Genomic DNA, 17,950 nt, shown 5'->3' with positions numbered 1-17,950 from the left:
AAGAAACAATGATACCAGGCAGAAATGGAGCATGAACAAGACAACAGAAGCCTTTGGAAAATGATGAATATGAGGACGGCCACAACATATATTTTTACTGTATGCAGTTTCTCCAAAGCGATATATTTTACATTTATATTCAATTGTATTTGTAGCATATGTAAAAGTAAACTATATTAAAAACACTAGCCTAAAAGACAGGAGGTAGCAATGGGTATGTTGCCCTAGGAGGGTAAGTAAAGTTCCTACTGTCCACGTGAAGTCTTGTTGAAGCACTTAGTGCTTGATTCTAGGCTTGATGACATTGACTAACTCAGAATTTTAAGAAAGAGTCAAAGGAACAGAGAAATTTGACATTGTAAATGCCAGTAAGTGTACACTCCTTGATGTATTTTTCTTTTACCACTAACGTACAATCACTTATTATGAACAAAACCACAATTATGCTAATAGCAATTATTGTGTGTTGGATTCAAAGATTATTTTCCAAAAATGATGGTAAATCATTTTTGAAAAAAGTAATTCAAATTTACGTCTATGGTGGAGGTTTAAATGATTTTTTTTTGTTACTTCTCAGGCCTCTGGGCTCGATTTACAAAGTTTTGGGGGTGAAAACAATATAATGCAGTTTTATCAGGGCTGCAGTCTTTATTTACAAAACATAATGAAATAATCTCCAAACAAAGCATGCTCAATTTCATAGGAGAAATGATGTCACAAGAGAAAGAGAGAGTTCAAGAGAAGAAATGAGCATTTGAGAATAGCATAAAGAACAATGATGATAAATCCTAAATGACATTAAAATGATTTGTCAATTCAACCAGCTTAAGATACAAGTTGACAAGTTTTGGACTAAGTTGACAAAAGTTGCGTGACTCCGTCAGGCAGGTCTGCCCATCCATCTATAACAAAACGAACCCATGCTGTGCGGGCCATCGCCTGAGGCAAATGGAATAATGCGACCCATTGACTTGCCTATATTTAAAATGATGATACTTTTTCATTATGGATTGTGGATTTTCTCAGCTTGTTTTTACTTTTCATTAACATTGCACTATACATTGTTTTCATACAGAGCATTGTCCTAACCTTCATGTATTACGTGTGTTGTACCTCAGTTTTAGCCTAGCTCTACCCACAAAGGATCATTCCCACAATGTTTCTCACGGAAAGCATTGTTCTTTGTGTTGTTAGAATTGCAAAACCCAAAATGAAGTCAGCACGTGAAAAATGAGAATCCAAATTACTCCTATTTTATATTCAGTTAAGAATATGAGCCTTCACATCCTAAAACAAGGATACATTCAAAGTAATTCAGGTAGGAGCTTTTTTGTTTTATTATGAAGAGACAGCATTTCTTCCCATGAATGAAACAGGGAACCAAGAACAGTGAACAGCTAAGGGCTGTGCATTTCTCATGGAGAACGGAGCACAGAGACTGTTGGTTACAAATCAGACAAGGTTTGGCATTCTCCTTTTCCTATTGATAATGCAATGGAGAAAGAAGATGTGGATTTCCGAGCTGGCAGAGTTTGCTATGGTCTGCGTTGTCCTAAAGTCACTGTGAAGATCAAAGGAGGAGACGCAGGCCTGAGTCAAATGAATATATGGTGAGAAAACTTGTCATGCTTAGGGAGAAAAGACTCTCAGGCTTTGAACTGGGTCTGTGTGGTAAAATGAGTCTTGTCCTATTCTACAGTGGGTGGCAAGGATGCCTAGCTGTCTTCTTTCATGAAGGGTCTGATTCATCCTTATGTCATTCACTGACAAGTAGAGCTTTTAAGTATCATTTTTGAGATTATAATATAGTTACAATATTTATCTCTCCCCTTTCCTCCCTCCAAGCCCTCACATACTCACTCCCCTCCCTACTTTCTTTCAAATTCACCACCTCCTTTTTTAACTATTATTACATGATATATATTCATACACACACACACACACACACACACACACACATTCCTAAATATAACCTGCTCATTCCATATAATCTTACTTGTATGATCATACCATTTGGTTGGCTGTTTGACACTGGACAATCAATTGGTGAGCTCTATGGAGAAAACCACCTCTCCCATTCCCAGCTTTCCTTAATTGCCTATAATTCTTTATGTTAGGAATGAGGCCTCATGGGTGTTTCCTTGTCCACTCTGGTGTGCTCATTGGTGTTGTCCTTGTTCAGCTTATATTTGGGAGACTTTACATTTGTACCTTCTGATGTTGCTTGGAGACAATGTCATGACACACTCCCCAATCCTCTGGCACTTAGACTCTGTGTTCCCTGATGCTTAGGTGTGGGAGTGTTTGGAGGTAGAACCCATTGGGACTGGGTTCAACAACTCTGCACTTTGCTTGGTTGTGATTTTCTGTAGTGGTCTCTGTCTGTTGCAAAGAAGGGTTCCTTAATGAGGGGTGAAGACTACACTTATCTGTGGATATAAGGACAAATGTTGATAGATTTCTGCTAGGGATTTTACTGGTTTAGTAAATCAGTGTTTGCAGAACCTCTTCCAATAACAATGACTTCATTAGTATTGGGTACTTAGATAGGTTTCTGGTACCAGGCATGGTTTCCCACATGTTGAGTAGGCCTTACGTCTGATTAGAGTGCTGTTGATTAGTGGCACTGTATATGTGCCACTAATTTACTCTTAAGGATACCATGCCAGGCTGGTCACTGATGCGGAAAGCAGATTTTTTTTTTATTAATTACTGAGTACAAATTAGTTACTAAGGTAGTTTCTTCTAACCTATTCTAAATTCAGAAATATATTTAATTAAAAATGTCTACAAAATAATGTGATTTAATATATTCTAACTAGTCCCAAGTAAGTGTACCACTGACCTAGGACATTATGAGGAGATCATTCTTTGTTAGCTTGAGTTAGGACCTAATTACATCTAGGATGTTTGACTACATGAAAGAAGTCATTCACTTTATCTCTAGTGTGTGATGTGTTCAAGTATACAAATTTGGGGTTACTTTGTTGTTTTCATTTTGGAAGAAACAAGGTGGGAGCACTTATTTCAGTAGAGGTTCACTCGCCTAAGTAAATAAAGAGAAAGTCAACGCTGTTGAAAGCAAGGGAAAGCCAACTTCAAATTCTAGGAAAAAGTACTTGACAGTGTGAGGAAGTTCTCTTTGGGAACCACAGGGGCAATCATGGCAGCTCAGTGTGGGGCATGAGGCTGGCATGGTGCAGCCTTAGGGCACAGGCCTTCTCCTTACCTGTGTGCACAGCTACAAAACAGAAGAACAGTAGTCAGAACCTGGAAGAGGACTTGGGTCATTGTTAGCCAAAGACGAATCCATCCTCTGCAGACAAGACCCACGGGGAAGAAAAGGTGAAGCTGGAGGAGCAGCTGAGAGACACCATGGAAAAGTACAATTGAGCTTTGGCAGCTCCTGAGAATCTAAGACAAGCTGGTGGAGGAGACCAAGTTGTATGGCATCCAGAGCTTCTTCCAGGACTCGCTGGAGGTTGCCAACATCCTAGAGAAGGCAACCCAAGAGTGTTCCAAAAGAGATCAGCAACAACAACCCTCATTTGAAGAGCATAGAGGACTCGGGATGACTGAAATCCAGATTCAGAAAGTGCTCACAAAACATGGCTTGCTCAGGCTCGACCCATGGGACCACGTTCAACCCTTAGGAACACAGGCCTTATTCCATATCCCTGTGGTGGGGAAAAAGCCTAGCACTGTGGCACTAGTTAGTAAGGTGGGCTACAAGCTGCACAGGCGTGTCCTGGGGCCAGCTCTGGTAGGGGTGCTGAGGGAAACTTAGTTGCCTCCCTTGGGGCTCTGGATTTTGTAAGGTCACTTCCTAGAACTTGAAAGGCAGGCCTGTGATTTCTCATCTGAGAACACATATGACCCTTGCCTGGCCTCGTTGGAAATCTTAAGGAAGCTAAACAGAACGTGAAGTTGCTTGCATACTGTGTCGGCGGCTCTGGGAGCCTGGTCACTGAATTTAGTGACACCTACTTTAGGAGAGGCTCAGCAGGGACTCAGGAGCAGCGGGACTAACACTGTATCAGTTGTACTTGGTGATTAATAAGTACTTTACACCAATAAAAGATCTTTGGCTATGAAAAAAAGATTTCTATTTGGTGAGAGTGTCTGAAAAATTGGTATCAGGCTTTTAACAGATCTTCAATTAGGTGCATTATGGCGGGGCAGGTGGGGGCAGGGGGACGGACTGTCCTTACTTCATTGATAATAAAGGAATCACTCCCAATGGAGCTTGTCATTATTTGGAACAGTCCAACCACAGTGTCAAGTGTAAGCTGTGAAGTAAGTTCATGAAAGATGTGACTTCTGACTCCCATATATTGTTAAGTGCACTTTTAAGCATTGGCAAATTTTTAATTTACTTTAGTTCTGTTTTTTTCTTAATTATCCTTTTCATTTAGTTTTTGCTATTTTGTAACATATTAAAAACTGTTCCCTTCATCTCCAAATTATTTGTACTTTAAGGTCCCTGTAACAATTTGGTTTTTTTGTAGCTATATTGTAGTTAAACACATTGGATTCTGAAAATGGTTCATTTTTTTGCAATATAAATTCTACTCTGGTTTCTCCCACTGGATCAAAGCTATTCCTTTTTCTTAGTGTCTTCACTCTGATCATATCAACTTCAGGCCCTTACAATTCTTATTTTACTCAAATAAACATTTCCATATTATAAAATGAACTAACTGTTCTTTCAGCAGAATAGAGCAGTTTAATATAAAATTTTAAAGCACATTCCTAATTTGGCTCCTGTTTTTCTAAATGTTTGGATACATTTTATTTGAATTATTATGGTCTAAGTGATTTTTCCCACACTTCAATTCACTATCATGAAAAATAAAGACTTATACACAGTGTTGGACATGTGAACAATTTCTTTCTAGTTTTGGGAACTCTACATTTTTACTGTGTAGAAAGGATGCACAGTATTTTGAGAAAAATTCTTACCTTACACATTTGGCCACTTTATTATTTTTTGTTATAATGTTAAATGTGTGTGTGTGTGTGTGTGTGTGTGTGTGTGTGTGTGTGTGTATAAGATAGCCAATGATCAAAATTTCCTTATAGTGTGGAATTATGTGATGCTGTGAAAATAGAAAATTAAGTCCCTTTTTTGTTCAAAAATTTATAGGGGAAACATATTTTTATCATCTTGACATTTGTTAAAAACTAACCTAGCATTTAGAAAATGAAGGAGAGGCATGCTTTTACTATTGGCATGTAGCAGATGGCTAATAGTTCTGTAGGAAGGAGTAACCCACATCCAGGTGAAGCTGGGTTTCAGTGCAGCGCTGGTTGTGTGTGTGTTCTTCATCTGTTTGTATGCTGCTGTAGCCTCCTCATGAACCAGCAAACCCAACGCTGTGTTATGCAGAACTGGTTTGTAAGGCGTCACATGAACAGAACGCCACAAAGCAGGAACTAACTTGAGGGCAAAGACTTACTCTTTCCCCATGGCTCCTTTCATCAGCCCTGTGTCCTTTTTGGTTTTCAACAGCTTCCCTGCAAAACAGGAGTCCTGACTTTGAGCTCCCTGAGCAAGGTATTTTTTGGAGTCTTACGACCAAGTGAAGGTGCCTTCAAGGACCATGACAAGCTGAGGAGGCCTAGATAGTCAAATCTAGACACACCTTTGTCAGATTCATTTGTTAGGTCTTGATATTATCTACCTTGGGCACCGTAACTTCATAGAAAAGCTTGCTTGAAACTTTATTTTAACAACTAAACGTACAAAGAACCACTCAACGAGTAAACTTTAGCCTTTCAAATGCTCTCCTTCCTATGCATTAAATACAATACATAAATACAAATAAAATCCCTGAATAAAGTTATTTTACTCTCAGACTTTTTAACATTTCCATAGTCATTACTTTTTTTTAATCATGTTCTGAGAGGACAGATGTAGTCCTCACTTTATGGGTAACATGGGTGCTGGAATCCTAAACCCTCTCCTGAGTTAGTTAGCTCTACACAACTGACTCCACTATCTCTTCTCCTGTTGTATCAGACCTAGGCCCACAGCTACTGTTTTTCACCCAATTTTGGATTTGTTCATCCAAAAAGCGACTTCAATAGTTACGTAGCACATCCAAATTCAGAATGTGTCAACCACTCCTCTAGACTTATAGCAATTAAAGGAATCAAGGCATTCACTCCTAGCAGACCTTTTCATTGAGTGTAGCCACGATTCAGGGGCTGTCATTTCTAATCCTTGCCTTTTGCTTCTGTACAAAACAGTGGAGTGTGGCCTGCAGCTCACTGAAAGCTGGTGGCTGTCCTGCAGGCAGGATGCTGTCTTCCTATTTCCATTTTCCCCTTGCGAGTGGTGCTTAACAAAGGGCCCTTTTGTCTGTTCCCCAAACAGGTTGTGCTGTTCTCTGTTAGAATTATAACCACAAATTGAAGGCTGGAGAGATAGCTAACTGATAAGAGCACTCACCACACAGAGGCAAGAGAGAGGACCAGAGTCATGATTCTCCTACCCATGTAACAATCCTGTCATCCTCCAAATCCCTGTAACTCCAGCACCAAGGAATCTGACACTCTCGTTTGGCCTCAAACATGGACAGCACACATGCTCAAATGCACATAACCATGTCTCACACAGACAAATGTGCATAAAATGTACATAAAGAGAATACAATTTAAAAATTATTTTAAAATCACGAATTTTTATGAATTATCAGATACCACAGTATATGACTTTGGAAGAGATTCCCTTTAATTTTTTGGTGAAAAGTTGAAGCTTTATGTGTAGACTACTGAAAGCAAGTCACATATAGTGTTGCAGGATCAGCTACAAGAAAACCATAATAAAGGAAAACAGGTAGATGAAGAGACTGTTGTTCTTAAAAACAGTCAGTTCATCTAACTAATGTCTGAAAGGACTCCAGCCAGCCTGAGCAGGGCAAACATGGCTCTGGAAGGTCTTGCCATTCCCCCATTCCCTCTGCCTTGCTAAAAACCAGTAGATTGCATCCCTAAAGCTAGCCACCAAGGTCTATTCCCTTATTTGGCCACTTCCTCCTCTTAAGGCTGACTACTAAGGTCCAGCTATCAAAGTATTGAAGTCCATCAATCAAAATCCCCCTTTGGCTGCACTAATTAACATGCCCAATTTAAATTAAATACCTTTTTATGCCCAGATTGCAACCCCAAAGAGACCACTGAAGACCGTGGATGTCCAGAATGCAACAGCAAGGTTTATTCTATAGGTACAAGCCTAGACAGGGAACTCGTTCCTACACCCAATACAGTGAGGCAGGGAGGAGTTGCTCTTTCTTTGTGAGGCTAGCTTTTTAAAGGCAAAAACCACAAGCCCTTCAGAGTGGTTGGGGGGGGGGGGGTTGAGGGTTTTGCGCGGGTGTAAATCGGATTGGTTTATTTTTATTTTTGAAGGTCTCTGTTCTCTTTTAATTGGGTGAGGGTATGTAACCTTTGAATTTATTGGTTGGGGTTTACAATTATCATTTTGGGGGCTGTCCGGGACAAGTCTCAGGCTTTGTCCTTGAGCTGCCATGGGGGCTGGCTGGCCTAGCATGTACTGAATGTGGGGGCTGGCTCAGTGGTCTAGGCTCTGTCCTTGAGCTGCCATGGAGGCTGACTGGCCTTGCACATACTGACTGTGGGGGCTGGCTCAGTGGTCCAGGCTCTGTTCTTGACTCACACACATAGCTCTAAGTTGGTGAGGAGTTCCAGACAGTAAACAACTGGCTGAACTTTGAGCGGTCAGAGTACGTGCAGAAAGAGAGCTACTGAAAGGACTGTGTCTTTTGTTCACGGCCCTCCCAGAGACTGCTTGCTCAAGTCTCAGGAAACTGAAATTGAGGCCTGATCTCTGAGAGAAGACTGAGCAGCCTGTTATGGCATCTGCTTGGTCCTTTCAACCTCATGTTAACACAGGGCTTCCCCTTGTACCTTTATAAAATGTCATGATCCTATGGGCCTCATCTATCTCCTCTCTATCCAGAGGCAGTCCTTTGTCCTCTAGGACAAGTATCCCTTCCTCCTCACCCTTGTCCCCTTTCTCCTCTCTCTTGTTCCTCCCCCTTCTCCCTCATCCTCTGTCTGCCATCTTTGTCTCTTATTCTCTGTCATTTGTCCCTCTGGGGCAAATGAGTCTCCTTTGTGCTGAGAACTTGGTCTTGAGCTGTCTTGTCTTGATACCAGTCCCCTCAATCTCCTTATAGGTCTAAAGAAACTTACTGTATTACTTGTCACTATCCAATAAAGGCATTTGACTTTGGGCCTAGTACAAGACCAGGTCCTCAAAGGATTTATAGGTGGCATTTAGACTATGAAACAGCTGTTTAGATACCAGGAGGCCACAGTAATAACCAAACCATAATTAAAGAACATCTTTTAATTAAACTAATTATAACATTAAAGTTCAAAAGACCACATTTATCGTTTTTATGCCCTCAATCCTGTTATCGTGAGCTCATGACTCAGAAAGACAAATTGAAATCTAGATGAACTCAAGGAGTCATAAACTACAAGTAGTGAAACATTCATGCAGTCAAGAAGACTGGCACCAGGCCAGAGCATTGTTGCTATGGAAACACAATGGAAAGGGATGTAAATAAATTCAGGTGTATGTTTTTAATTTGTGATTATAAAAAAAGCTATGGCATTTGTGTTGGCTTTCTTTAGCTCAAAGGAAGATGCTTATGTATTTGAGAATGAAAGAGTAAAGGCAGTTACAAGTCTGATGTTTCTCTAAATTTGCAGAAGAATCAAATAATAATCATAGCAGAAATTCATAAAGAAATGTGTGCAGAGTATAAGTGAGGCAAGAAGGAGGCATTGTGATTCTTCCTGGTGTGTCAGTTATGACTTCGCAGGAAAGACGTTGTTTGCATCTAAGTGAAGAAATGTACAAGATGGGGAATTGGGGAAATAAGAAAACCATGAACACGGTGGAAGAGCCAAGTGAGGAAGGAAAGACATCAGAGTCAGGGGCATGGGGAGGACTGGGCAGAGAAAGAGAAAGGTGGTGAGGACGGAAAGATGGCCTTGCAGGGAAGTGAGTTTCATTTCCCTACATTCATTTTGGGATGAGTTCCATGTTTGTCTAGGTATGCCTGTACAAAAAGCCAGTGATCAAGCAAAATTCATATCCACCAGAATGCTGGGGAAAGTGTTCTATGTTGAATGACAAAACTAAGAAAATTATCATTGCCTCATTGCCTACTCAGGACCACCATGAAAGGAGATAACCATTTTTATCTTATTTGAATATCAAAATGCTATGAAATAGATTTTTTTTGGTTTGAGGATAACTGAATCTTTAAATATATGCAGATCCTTCCAAAATTTCTTATATTATTAGCAACTTAACAAGAAATTGGCCACACAGACTAGCTTTGGAAGTAAACAACTTAAAAGTAATTAGTCATGTAAATTATCTCTCACTAGCCTTAACTGTTCAATAGTTTGGTTCTAGTTAAGAACCAAACTGTTGAATGAAGTGGGCATGACAGAGTGTGAATAGGCAGGAAAGAGGGGAGCAGATTTCACTTTACTGTGGCCCACTTTAGCTGATGCATAAATGGGTTGAGAGGTCTCTAGAAAATCCACATATGTGAAACAGATAAACATATATTCTTCCAGAATCCATGTTCCATCCAAAGGTGTGACTGACATCTAATTTACGGAACCCATTGTTTGATTGACTGAGTACAGTAGCTAATTAGACTATTCCAAAGACCCAGATGCATGGGTGGATAATAATTTCAGTTACCACTCTTGCCTCTCTACTTAAGGACAAGGAACAATGTAGACCTGAGCCAGATTCAGGCACAACCACCTAACTCATTACAATCTGGCTGAAATTGCCATACCCAACTTTCATGCACAGGTTTGTCATAGCTGTGTCTCAGAGACCATGGTAGTTTGAATGAGATGTCCTCCATTGTCTCAGACATTTGAATACTTGCTCTTCAATTGGTGATACTGCTTGGGAAGGCTTAGTAGGTATAGCCTTGCTGATGGAAATGTGTCACTGGGGTCAGGCTCTGAAATTACAAGTCACATGCCTTTCCCAGTTTGCTTCTTCTGCTTCCTGTTTGAGATTCTAGTTATGAGGCCTCACCTTTTCAGCTTCTAGCCCAAGCCACCATGCCTGCTGCCTGCCTCATCCTGCATCATGGACTGCCTACTGTAAACCCCAAATAAACCCTTCCTTCTATAAGTTGCCTTGGTCATGATCACAGCAATAGAAAAGTAGCTAAGACAGGGATTTGTTGCTTTCCTTTACCCACCTGACTTTGAGTTTGTAATACAGAAGATCCTCATAACTTAGTGAGCCATCTTCTTCCCATACACCAGCTAACACATTCAGATGTATGGATAGTAATGTACATTTGGCTAGAAATTAGCTCATATATTTTATACGCGATCACTCATTTATGCCAAAAGAAATTAATGAGCAAATATGATCAGGTGTAAACCATATCAGTCATAAACTCTGATACCTGGCTGTTATAGAAATATTAGTTATATATTTGCATCACATTTGCTTGATATTTTTAAAACTATGAAAATTTTCATAGAATCTTTAAAACACAGTATATATGAGCACATGAGTATCATGCATATTCTAAAATTGTTACAGGGACAACTTTTAGTTAAATTTACACGTAGTTTTGAATATTATGTTTAGTCACAAACTAAACTCTCAAGAGTAAGTAGTGGTAAGAGTGTGTACTAATTAATTAATTGTGTGCTAAAAGTTTAATTACATAGATGAAATACAAGAATTAATAAAGATACAATTATGTTAGTAGCTGCCATAATATTCTTAATGAATTTTACACAATAATAAATAGTCTCATTTATGGAAAATACAGTGATAGTTTCATTAAAGAAATTATTTTAATCAGTTATATAGTTTGTGATTCAGAAATAGTGAAAATCTACAAAAGGAGTTCTCATGGCTTTTAACTTATCCAAATAAATTATTATAAATTGTAGGTCACAGTATCACATCATTTTAAATTCTTCTTCCAGAGAAGGAGGTGAATTTATGTTTTAAAAAATCTTAACTGTATAAGATGTCTGGAAACATCAAGTGCGTTGTCTGTCATCCTACCATTGTATACACAAAAATATAAGTCCAGCTTCTGGCAGAATGATTAATGCATTTACATCAACCCTCGGGGAAAGTTGTGGCAAAAGGCTACAGGGGTCCTTAGTTTGCCACACAAAGAATAATTAATCTCATACGTTCACGATTTAGCCTGAACCTTAGAAAATGAGAGGACAGCATGGTCCAGATAGTTCAAAGAACATATGTATTCCAATGTGGAAATTAAGACTCCTGAAGTCCCTATTCTAAGTTACAGCAAAACCAGACTAATTATTAAAGACACAATAAATGGAATTCATCTAAACAGTGTGTGATACGTTTTAGTTTCCTTGGATCACGAGGAACAATCTGAGCAACATGGAACAGAGGGGAAATAATTTGATCTTGCTCTCCTGTGCCCATTTGCCAGTCTTAACAATTCATTTTGGTTCTATTTAGAGTGATAAGATTTTTGCAGTTTATATCTAGAGTTTTTTTTCCATGTTGATAACAGAATCCTAAATCTATAGCTCTAATACTGTATAATAACATAGCTTATCATCCTTTTTCCTTGCTAAATATAAGCAAATAAAACTTTGATGGCTGGAAAGCTCACTCACTTTCACTACAAGAAGAGAAATTTCTAGAAGATGCTTTATGAAAATGTCTTTCTCTTCATCTAATCATTTTTATTTCTTCATGTACTGAAGCAAGTTGAGGTGGTGTGAAGTTCTTCTCAACTCCAAATTATTTATTTAGGTTTATTGCTGTCTCTGCCCATCACCAATGAGTCTTTCTGGTTTCCAGGAATTTTGTTCTCTCCAAAACCAGCCTATCCAAAGAACAAACTGACCAGTACAATCTCCTCAGTAAACCTTGTGCCATTAAACTCATCAAGTACACAGTGGTTGTCTGTCATAGGAAACCTTACCCTAAATAGGGAATTTTATCCAGTAAATTATTTTTGAAGCAAAATATCACGACTGGGTAGAAAAGAGAAGAACATATACTGGTATCGATTGCCAAGAGGATTAACACAGACAGGAGGAAAATAAAATCACATCTCTACATTTCACTTCTCCTTTGGCATTTTGCCCTTCAAAGGCCTGAGTGCTGCTACTGAACCAAGACAAATCTTTCTCACATCACTTCATGTACACATGAGGAAATGTGTAAAAAGCCCTGAGGCCTTTGGTAGATCCAGATTGAAAGAGAGGTGAAGAGGAAGAGGGAGGAGCAGAGGGAGGGCAAACAGTTATTAGGATTTTATTAGGATTTATTATGTGAGAAATAAAGGCTATTATAATAAAAGGAAAAAATAAGACAGGAATGTCTTACATACCATGCACAATAAAACATATTAAAGCTTGCTACTCATATTTTGCAACGCATTTAAAAATTGGTGACAAAATAATAAAAATTGATGTTTTGATGTTAAAAAAATTCATTTAACTCCTGAATATTTTAACTGTTATTTTTAAGGTAATGACAAATACACTAGAAAGCAATTATGACAAGCATTTAGACTATTAAAAGTGTCTAAGAGCTAGGGAATACATGCAGGCAAGGTCTGGTTTAAATGGTGTGTGCTGCCCTTCTCATGCACAATTGTTACTCTACATTACACTATCTGGATTGCTGAAGCTACAACCAACTAAGAACTTGGCTCAGTGCCATGCATTACTTCTTAAAAACTCATTGAACTTCAAGAGAGCTTTATGACACCTGATCCACGTATTCTCAGAGTCTTGCTAGGTCACTGTCTTATGCTTCTCATAGTGCTGTGACTCTTGTCTGAACTTAGATGACAAGCTAAGTATAATTAGGTGTATGCAATGATGAATGGTGTCCTATTGATTCTGAACTGTAAGATACTTTAAGAAAACAGATTTTAAAAATGAAGATATGAAGAGAGAGCATGTAACCCTCCTGTCAATTTTTTTCTGGTTTGATCATTTTCTTTTCAAAGTACATACATAAAAAGTATTGTTTTTCTGTCTTCTGCAAGCAGTGTGCAAAAGTCTTACATACATGATTTTTTATGTTTTATAAAGCTCTGCCAGGATTGAACACATAAATATTTTGGATGAGAAGCAGCCCTAAAGATCATCTGGTCAGTCAAATAAAAATACAGAAGCAGAAGCTGGCAAAGCTGATTTAATCAGATGAAACAACGTTTTAGAAAGTTCCTAGCTGATTAGTCAGAGTTCAAATGTTTTGTATCAGCATATGTGTTCTTTGCCCCATAACAACAAAAGTGATATACAAACGATTTTCAGTATTGTTAATTTTCTCTATCATGTTTCCCATTATGAAGCCTAGGTTTCAGAACCAAGTATATTCTGTCATATTTCTTCCCATGTATGCAGGTCCATTTTTTCATTGCTTTCCCTTTTAAATAATTTATTTCATATAAGTGCAGGTTGCCTCCCATGAGCTGGCTCCATGTCTTTCCCATTTCTGTAGAGGTTCTCTTTCTCCTAAAGTATGTCTCTATGATTAGACATGGGTGCTTTGTTTTATCTTTAAATGCCCAACATCTAGCAGTGTTTGAAAAAAAATCAGTTCCTTGCTGTTTCTTAACAAGGGGAATTAACAATGAGAAATTGCTTTGATATGTTTATCTAAGATTTTCTTCTTACCTGAGAATTAATGTAATTCATATCCAATCTTGATATTGAAAGACAGAAATTATTTTATATTTGAGACTCAAATGATTTCTTAAATCTGGCCATCATTCTTAAAACAAAATGATATCTGCATAATTTTAAAACACATATGGATTCAAAATTAGGACCATGCTTTTCAGTTAGATAGTGTTACCTTTTCTGTTGAGTATTTATTGAAAGCCAACTTTCCAATAAAGTTCAATGGCCTAGAGGGAAGATCATTTGACTAAAGTGAAAGAAGATTCTTTTCTCATGGCATTCGTCTTCAGAAATGAATATCCTTCAACTGTAGACTTGAAGTTGTTGAAAAAGCCCCCAAACAAGCTAAACATTCATAAATTCAAATACATTATCTCAGTACTTATGAACCTTGTTTCCCTCATTAAATCTGCTTTGCTATTAACTTTCCTTGGGAACTATTTTTTCTGCAATAAACATCTTGTAATAGTTTGGGGCAATTTTGTACATTTTGATTTTTGAACAGATGTGAGAACCTAACATATTGCTAGTTTCTGATCTTGCCTGGATTGGCTTATCCTTGTTAGTAACCGATGGATCACTGGAAACAATGTGATGTACTGCTTTATTTGTTTTGAGTTAGTTTTCCACTCTGAAGGTCTCAAACCCACTATGTTGACCCTGTTCTATAGTAAATCTTAATTCATGATGTCCCCTTAGAAACCTCAGGGGTGTCTGTGAAACTGACTTAACAGGAGATGAATGAATTCCCTGAACAACTCTGCCTTACCTCACCATACCACATGCTCCACATGTTATTTAAGTCACTGTGTTTCATCTTGAAGACCAAGTTGGACAGGTTATTACAGGTCTCCATGAGTTGTAGGCCTGAAACACACCAATCCAGGTGACCATGAAATATGCAGATAAAACTGGCAAAATATGGTACAGAAATAACACCTTAAAAATAAGTCATTGCAAGAGAAGAAATCTGAAAATATTAAGTAGGAGTCAAGAATTTTTATATCATTTGTATCATCACTGTTCAGGCACTTTGCTTATGGTGAAACACGTGTGACAAATTTGCCATGTCTCCATTTTCTGTCTACCATGTGGTGGCATCACATGCGTGCACATGAGTGTTTCAACATCACAGTTATTCTCCAAAATGTTCTGCTTCTTCCAAACTAACACTGTGTACCTATTAAACATGTACTCTCCATTCTACACCCTCTAATACTTGTAAGTGGCTATCCTACTTATTTCTATGCATTTGACTAGTTTATATTCTTCATTTAGATAGACTCAGACCATTTGTCTTTTTCTTTAAAGGCTTATTCCACTGAACACAATGTCTTCAAGTTTAAAGCCATATGTCAGAACACCCTTAGTATTAAAGATAAATAATATTCTATTTTATACGAATGTTTTGCTTATAGTCATTTCAAATATAATCCAAACATACACAGCAAAAGGATACTGTAAGTATCCATTTGTAGCTAGAGTTTTCCTGCCTGGCCCACGGTCAGGACAAATCTCTCTTACCTGCCAGTCCTGCAGCTGCTCAGACCCAACCAAGTAAACACACAGAGACTTGTATTACTTATAAACTGTATGGCCGTGGCAGGCTTCTTGTTATCTAGTTCTTCTATCTTAAATTAACCCATTTCTATTCATCTATATTTTGCCATGTAGCTCATGGATTACCAGCACTTTACATCTTTCTTGTCATGGCGGGGGCTGGCAGCATCTCTCTGCCTCAGCCTTCCTATTCCCAGAATTCTCTTCTCTGCTTGTCCCACCTATACTTCCTGCCTGGCTACTGGCCAATCAGTGTTTTATTTATTAACCAATCAGAGCAACACATTTAACATAACAGAACATCCCACAGCACTTCCTCTTTTCTTTTTTTCAAAAAGGAAGTTTTTAGCTTTTACATAGTAAAATTACAGATAACAAAACAATTATCAAGCAAGAATTACAGTTACAAAATCTAGTCTATTTATAATAACTGGTCTATTTGTATTTGGCAAAATTAAAGAAGATATCCTATGTATCTTATATTTGTGAGTCTAAGGTTTTATATCTAACTTATCTTTTATCATAACTGAAGAAATTATAAATATGTAGTCTTCAACTACACCAAAGACCTCAGAAGGATATAATATTACCTGAGAAATGGGAGAAGGATACAAACAACTTTCGGGAGTCTTGTGAGAGTAGACAGAGACAACAGGCAGCCTGGACAGTCATCCAAAGTTCTTTTGTAAAGTTGGGGCATTTGTCTTCAGCCCACAGGCCTAGAGTCTCTTAGTCACTTCTCTCTGTGTCCTGTAGAATGTCTGGCAGTTTCCGCTGTGAAGTAGGAACCTGAAGGACCATTTTTGCCAAGCAAAGTTCAGTGGTCACCTTCCTATGGGTCCTGCATGTCCAGTCGATCAAGCAGTCCAGGCAAGAACAGTTTCTTGTCCAAATGGCTATTTTTTTTTTCAAGAAAGATAAAAATTAATCATAGCCAATTTTATTTAAATTGTCCAAAATTTATAGTAAACATGTCAATTGCTTCTAAAAATGTATGTCGCCCTTTATATATAGTGGTTACAATGTCTTTCCTTGATTCTTTTTTTCTTCTTTTCTTTGTAATTCTTTAATAGAAGCCAGAATCTTGGGTTGCCCAGTTGGGAGCCTCTGATCTCTCTGATCTACTGTTCTGATTAAGTTTCTTTTCGATATTCATGGCCAACATTTGGCTTCTAAAAGAAAGACTTTTAGTCTTTTCAATCACTTGCTGATAGGGTGAGACTGCATTGTTACCCATTACCACGTGACCTAGTTTAGAATCAATCTTGGCATCCAACCTTGCATTTCTAATCAAATTCACAATCCATCTTTCAGCTTCTTCTGGAGTCATATTCAGTTTATCTGCTAACATATTAATGCTGATACACTGGTGGATACGACAGAAAGTTTCAAATATGAAGAGACGGGCATTTTCAATGAAATCCTCAAGACAAGCCACCAAGAAGAAGTCATTCACAAGCACTGATTCACATTCCCTCAGCTTTTTCTGAGCCCCATCAAAATCAAAGTTAACATATAAGCATTCAACAAATTCTGTAATTGGGTCTTTGTATGTGTAAGACTCCTGCTGAATAACTTTCACTAGATCCTTCAGCACCTGCCGGCGTTTCCGCACGTCTTTGTTTGTTATGACGGCAGTGGTCAAATAGCGGAGAATATGTGGACACATTGTCTGGATGGCATTAAGGTACTGTGGTTGGTAAAGGAAGAGATCAATAATATTATCACGGCCTTTTGGATGGTTGAAAAAAACAAACAGAGACCAATGAATGAGCCATGTCCGCTGCTGAAGAGACTGGAGTGGAGAACTCACAGAATTATTGTCTATGGTCTCTTTTAACCGAGTAAGGTCTTCCATGGCTGCATCCCAATTCTGCATTAAGATTTCAGAGGCCAGTTTTCCCCAGAGTGAACTTAATGCATTTCTATCTGTTGCTGGAACCAAAACTCTAAAGAAGTAAAGATATTCTGCCGCTCCTGAGTAATTTCCACACTCATATTGGAATTTTGCGTATCTGTAGAGTGTATCTAAATACTCCTGCCTAAACCCATGCTTGTCTGCTAAGTAGTCAAATAACATCCGACCATCCCTGGTTGACTGCATCTGCCTTGTAGTTTCTGGATCTTCAAACATCTTCACAATTGGTTCTGTTTCTGCCTGGAGCTGTTTCAGCTGTGCAACAACTGTGGTTCTTTTCTCTCTCAAAGCATGCGGGATATCATCAGAATAAAGATTTTTGTAGACATCCATAGCAAAGTCTACCATGTTGGTATCACTAAGAAGATCCAATTTCCCTTGTAATAATTCTTTTTCATTATATATCTCTTTCACGGAGAGAAACTCAAGGAGCGGGAAGACCAGATGCCGATCCAGAAAGTGCGCGATGCGAGTCGTCAAGTCGTACTCCGCCATCTTGCCGGGGGCCAAATGGCTATTTTTGCCAAGAAGAAGATAAACTCCATATAGAGTGTCTTCGATGCCTATCCTCCTCTCCGAAGTAAATTGGTGCTGCCAGGAGCAGACACGTCTCACTGTCCAGAAAGTCTAAATTTAAAAAAAAATATTTTAAATGCCATATTCTGTAGGTCTTTGAAGTATTTGAAGATTACCTACCTAATTGAATTATATCTATGTATACCTAGAAAACTTAACATGACT

The 17,950-nt window shown here is 38.4% G+C and overlaps 1 protein-coding gene and 1 pseudogene across 1 annotated transcript; one reads left to right on the top strand and one right to left on the bottom strand.

The window, feature by feature from the left end:
* The first annotated feature begins 3,163 nt into the window (after positions 1-3,163).
* LOC128118207 (grpE protein homolog 1, mitochondrial-like) lies at positions 3,164-3,787 on the top strand (annotated as a pseudogene).
* Positions 3,788-16,211: 12,424 nt separating this feature from the next.
* Positions 16,212-17,709, bottom strand: LOC128118171 (eukaryotic translation initiation factor 3 subunit E-like). Its single transcript, XM_052750658.1, has one exon. The coding sequence runs from the start codon at positions 17,702-17,704 to the stop codon at positions 16,358-16,360; it is 1,347 nt and encodes a 448-aa protein (XP_052606618.1). The 5' UTR covers positions 17,705-17,709; the 3' UTR covers positions 16,212-16,357.
* Between the last annotated feature and the right edge of the window lie 241 nt (positions 17,710-17,950).

This window comes from Peromyscus californicus, unplaced genomic scaffold (assembly GCF_007827085.1).
Source record: "Peromyscus californicus insignis strain IS unplaced genomic scaffold, ASM782708v3 Scaffold_22__1_contigs__length_63687245, whole genome shotgun sequence".
In the NCBI taxonomy this organism is placed as follows: Eukaryota; Metazoa; Chordata; class Mammalia; order Rodentia; family Cricetidae; genus Peromyscus; species Peromyscus californicus.
The sequence above is the reverse complement of the archived record's forward strand: the minus strand, read 5'-3'. Positions and strand labels throughout refer to the sequence as shown.

Excerpts from the sequence above, each read along its gene's own strand:
- LOC128118171 (XM_052750658.1), bottom strand. The coding sequence starts at position 17,704 with ATGGCGGAGTACGACTTGACGACTCGCATCGCGCACTTTCTGGATCGG.